Raw genomic sequence first — 5635 nt, forward strand, 5'->3', positions numbered from 1 at the left:
AATTTAAAAAAATAAATAATTTTTTTAGAACGATAGCAAAAAAAACAAAAAAAAATTGGATGACTTACACACATTTGTAATCCATAATAAAAAAAATTAGCGATTTACTTACAGTAACGATAATAATATCCCTTCAAACCCTCCCGTATATATATGTAGAGAGATAGCGAATATATATATATATAGAGAGAGAGAGAGAGAGAAGAAAAGAAAGCAAGCATCACCTCTGTCCCGGTCCCTCTGTTGCTTTTTTTTTCTCTATCTTCATCACACTTCAATCCTTTTCGCTTTTGTCTTTCTTTGTCCTTTGATTGTTAGCATAAATTAATTAATATTCTCCCTCTCTTGGCATCGAAAGTGTATTTGGTGTCAGCTAGTGTAGAAGAAATGTGAGAATGATCTTGTTTTAAGCCAGAGCCACCAGTGCCCCCAACTCAACAACTGACCTGACAGCCCTAGTGGAGTGCCACACATTCCAGCTACTTCTATCTAATGGGGTCCGAGCAAAATCGATTTCCTCAGCATGAAAGGGTAACTCTTTACTCTAGCGGATCGTTTTTATTTCTTTTGATCTTCGCGTATTTGATTTTAAGATTACGCATTGTACTATATTTGCGAGTGGTACAGTTTTTTTTTTTTTTGGTGGGTTGGGGGGTTTAGATCTGAGCTTCTCAGTATATAACCTAACTTCAATTTTGGTTTGTTCTAGATTGGGGATCGCTTCTTATGTTTGTTCATTACTGTTTTTACTTTAATAAGTCTGTTTCTTTCTCAGATCTCAGGTTAAACGAGGATATTGTATTTATTTTTCCCCTTCTAGCCTATTCTTAATGGTTTATTTCCATCCCCACGCACTCAGCTTGGAGAGATCTGAGGGCTGAATTATTAGTTTCCACTTTCCAAAGCTTCCACATTTTATCATCTTGTAGAAGCTTTGTAGAGAAATCCTTCCCCAAAAGAGAGTGAAGAACGGTGTACTTTAAATCCTTTGATGCTTTTTTCTCCCCCTCAAAATCTGCATTGCTAGTATCACACGCACTTGTCTTTTTGTCTTGTATTATTTGTTTATTTATATATATTTATTATGCCTAGTTTATATTTAGCAGCATAAGTTTGTTGTTAATGAACATCTTATATCACATTTTCTGGGAGCTGTCCGAGGAAAGGGTTTGTAATTTTATTAATCCAGAGAGTCCAATGAATAGGAAGGGACCTTTGGAAACATATCATTCCTTCCAACCACAGGCACTAAAGAACTGCAAGAACTGGTACAGCCATACAAATTACAATCATAGCTTCTAGGTGTGAGGATGCACCCAGTGTTCACCAAAAATCCTGAAAAAGTTTCCACAAGAAAGTTTCTGCCTGACAATGCAGGTATAGATTCACTAAATGATGAACATGAAGAGAACTGTGTGAAGATGAAACTTAGAGAGGTTGAGATTACAAATTGTTTGTGAAGAAGAGACTTCTGATTATTTGGAGTGTGGGTTAAAACTGGGGAAAAGAAAAAAAGAAAATACACAAAAAATCTGAAGGCCAGATTGTCTTGTATATACTGAGGGTGAGATTACTAGAATCAGGTAGATGAAGGGACACTAGTTTGTTTAACTTTGCAATGTATTATAGGATGTTAATTTAGTAATTTCTTTAACAGTTAAATGATATTTTGAAAATAGACAAGTTGAGTCTTAAAAGGACCAAATGCCAACATTAATCATGGAAAGATACAGACTACATCAAGAATTCAAGATAGTCGTTCCAAGACTTATGTATGCTAATTTTGTCCATCATATTGTAAAATAGCCATTGATTTAAGGATCAAGTTGATGTCCAAATATGCATTTGAGATTAGATTGATTTCCATGTTAAAGAAGGGACAAAGTTGATATTTAAAATTCTAACTGAACATTTGAACTAGATATTCCTTATTTAATTGGAGGATTTAGTTTGTGCATTTAAGTATACTAAAACATAAGTTGTGATTACTAAGGTTGTGTTTGGTAGGGAGATAGAAATTGGGAGACTGAGACTAAATTAAGTCTATGTATTATGTTTAGTTAAAGTGTACAAGACTGAGTTATATCTTATTATCATATTTGGTTCAAGATAAATATGGAGATGAAATAAGAATATTTACTAAAATATATTTCATTATTAAAGAAAATGTTAAAGCTTCACTATATGTTTCCAGAAATTTCAATCCCATATGTCTCCATTTTCTTGAGGTATTGAAGAGACTGAAATTTTGTGCCCTAGGACTAATTTTTAGTTCTAGTCTCTGGCCACCAAATACAATATTGAGTCCCATTTCCAGTCTTTGGAAACAAACACTACTTAAATGTTATGCGTAAGCTTCAATTAGCACATGTTGACATTGAGAGAGAGAGATTCTTGAAAAAAAAAACACATTTTTTGCATTTGTGTACTTGAAATCAAATCAATTCGTCCTAACTATCATATAAAATTATATGATTAGGAATTATGGAGAATGCAATTGGATGAATCAATTCATTTGTCATTATAATGTGGTTGCAAACATGAGATTAAGTAAAAAATCAATTCATTTTCATTTTTAGTTGTTCCAAATGCACTTTAATGGTTAAAAAAAAATGGAAATTCTAAAATATGGTTGTCTATGTTGAGATCTTCCCATTATTTATCTCTTCTTTCTTGAATCCTAAGTATATTGCTTGACTTTTATTGACAGCGAAAGAGATGGGGTGGATGTTGGGGTGCATTTTCATGTTTTGGTTCACAGAAAGGCGGCAAGCGCATTGTACCTGCATCTCGCATTCCAGAGAGTAATGTATCAGCCACTCAACCCAATGGCCCTCAAGTTGTGGGGTTGCCCAATCAAGCCACGGGACTCGCTCCTTCTCTTTTAGCTCCGCCTTCATCACCAGCATCATTCACACATTCTGCCCTTCCTTCAACTGCACAGTCACCTAGTTGTTTCTTGTCATTATCTGCTAATTCACCTGGTGGTCCCTCATCCACAATGTTTGCTACTGGACCATATGCTCATGAAACACAACTGGTTTCTCCTCCAGTCTTCTCTAATTTCACTACTGAGCCATCTACTGCTCCTCTGACTCCGCCACCGGAGTTGGCTCACTTGACAACTCCCTCTTCCCCAGATGTTCCTTTTGCTCATTTTCTATCGTCTGCAGTGGATCTAAAAAATGGTGCTAAAAGTAACTATGTCACAGCAAATGATCTTCAAGCTACTTATTCATTCTACCCTGGAAGTCCTGCCAGTAGCCTTAAATCTCCAATCTCAAGGAACTCTGGTGAGTGTTTATCATCATCTTTTCCTGAACGTGAGTTCCGCCCGCAGTGGGATCCATCACTATCTCCTGAGAATGGAAAATATCAAAGGACTGCATCTGGGAGGTTGTCTGGTCATGACACTAATGCTGTCACAATGGCATCCCAAGATACAAATTTCTTTTGCCCTGCTACCTATGCACAATTCTATTTAGACCAAAATCCTCCATTTCCTCATACTGGTGGGAGGTTAAGTGTTTCCAAAGATTCAGATGTTCAATCTACTGGTGGGAATGGACATCAAAGTAGGCATGCTAGAAGTCCTAAGCAAGATGTGGAAGAAATAGAAGCTTACAGAGCATCCTTTGGTTTCAGTGCAGATGAGATCATTACTACCACTCAGTATGTGGAGATTTCTGATGTAACAGAGGACTCATTTACCATGATGCCTTTCACCACCGGTAAGTCCACAATGGAAGAAAGCATAGAACATGCATTGATGAATGAAGGAATCAAAGCTCAAGAGACACAAGTGCCATTTCAGAGTCTGAAAAGCCTTAGGTTAGATGCAAGTCCTGATATCAAGGAAGCACGTAATCAGATCACAGTATGTCAAGGATACAAAGGTATGCTGTAATATTTCCTGGTCCAGAATATGATCTGTTTGCTTACATCTTGAGAAATCATCAAAAATGGGAAAAAGGATATAGAGCATATTACTTATAGATTAATTATGATATGATTTGGTTCGCCTCAGTATATAAAGCCTTGCTTGGCTGTATTTATGATTAATAATAATGTTTTTTACATTCAGGTGGTAAAGTATTATATCTGGATTGTCATAAAAGACCAGAAAAGATGGATGGTGATTGTGTTAGAATGCATTTAGCTCAGTAGGATGTGCCATCTTTGTTTCAACCTTTTTCATGCTTATTTTTTTATCTACCTGTAATCAAATGTTTCTTTCTTGCAAATTTCAGATCAAATATCGCACGAGCATTGTAACAGCAGCTCTGGGTTAAGTACACCGGATAACCATGTTGTCATGGATGACGAGGACATATTCTCGAAATTGGGATCATCCAGAATTTCCAGGAAATATCAGATGGGGTTATCATGCTCTGATGCAGAGGTTGACTATAGGAGGGGAGGAAGCTTACGAGAAAGAAAGGGAAAAATGTGATTTGGCATGACTAAGGATTAAAGCAGTTTCTTTGTTATCTGTGTATTAATTTAATTTGCAGCTTCCTTATAAAAAATGAAAAAAAAAAAAAAAAACTCTTGGAGTTCTCTTATAGATGGAATGGTCTAACCTAGATCTAACCGATTCTGTCCCTCGGGTTTGCCAAGATCTTACTGATGAATGAATGTAGTCTCTTAATTTCCCTCAAGCAAGTCTGAGTTCGTGTTAAGCAAATGGAGTTTAAATTTAAAATAGGTGAATGCTGTACAATTGAGGTTGTACATCTTTTGAAGCTGGTTAGTTTTTTTTTTTTCTGGTGACTGAATCTGCTTAGTGTAGGACTATAGACTTTAGAGAAGTTCTTTACAGAAATAAGTGGTTAGTTTTTGTTTGATTGAATATTCAAATTAGTCCTTAAGAAATCTTGGATTAAATATTTTAGTCTCCAACAAATTTTTATTTTTTAAAAGTCCTCAAGAATTATTTTAGTCGGACAGATTAGTTTTTGGATCGCCTTTAATCAATTTTTTAATATGTATTGGATAAATAAGTCTCTCAAATTTTTTGTTATAGGGCAAGTTTCAAAATATATCATTATAAGTCAAATGTTTTTTCTTCAAAACAATAGTAGAATGAATTAGTCTAATAAAAATAATATTTGAGGACTTATAGTCAATAAAAATTTATTGGAGGTCAATAAAAATTTATTGGAGATCAAAATGCCTGATATGAAATTTTGTTTTTTTCTTGGGAGGGGGACAGGGAGGGATTTTAGAATTGGAAATTTTTTTTAATAAATAAAATAAATATTTTATTTGTGGAAATAGTCAATTTGTAGCATTTTTACTAAAATGTATTTTATGTCTTATTTCGTTTACAATGTAAAGAATCAGTATTAATTTGTTTACACTGTAAACGAAATAAGACATGAAACGAAAAACGTGTATATTTCGTTTACAGTGTACATGAAATGTGTAGTATTAATTCGTTTACGTTGTAAATGAGATACATGAATAATCATGATGTGTACAGTATAAACAAGATATTTAATGACAAATTTTCAGTAGCTATAAAAGGATGTACAACCCTTTGTATTGTTCACAAACATTTCATTACTCCTCTATCTTTTTCTTTCGAAAATAAACCAAAATATTTAGTAGTATTGGATATTTAGTTGTAAAT

At 34.4% G+C, this 5635-nt stretch overlaps 1 protein-coding gene across 1 annotated transcript; it reads left to right on the plus strand.

Annotated features, from left to right (window-relative positions):
• Positions 1-207: 207 nt before the first annotated feature.
• On the plus strand, positions 208-4999 carry LOC130936662 (uncharacterized protein At1g76660). The gene is made up of 3 exons (XM_057866776.1): positions 208-531; positions 2711-3896; positions 4251-4999. The coding sequence occupies exons 1-3, from the start codon at positions 493-495 to the stop codon at positions 4451-4453; spliced, it is 1428 nt and encodes a 475-aa protein (XP_057722759.1). The 5' UTR covers positions 208-492; the 3' UTR covers positions 4454-4999.
• Positions 5000-5635: the final 636 nt, after the last annotated feature.

The sequence above is a fragment of the Arachis stenosperma genome, chromosome 6 (assembly GCF_014773155.1).
Source record: "Arachis stenosperma cultivar V10309 chromosome 6, arast.V10309.gnm1.PFL2, whole genome shotgun sequence".
Classification (NCBI taxonomy): Eukaryota; Viridiplantae; Streptophyta; class Magnoliopsida; order Fabales; family Fabaceae; genus Arachis; species Arachis stenosperma.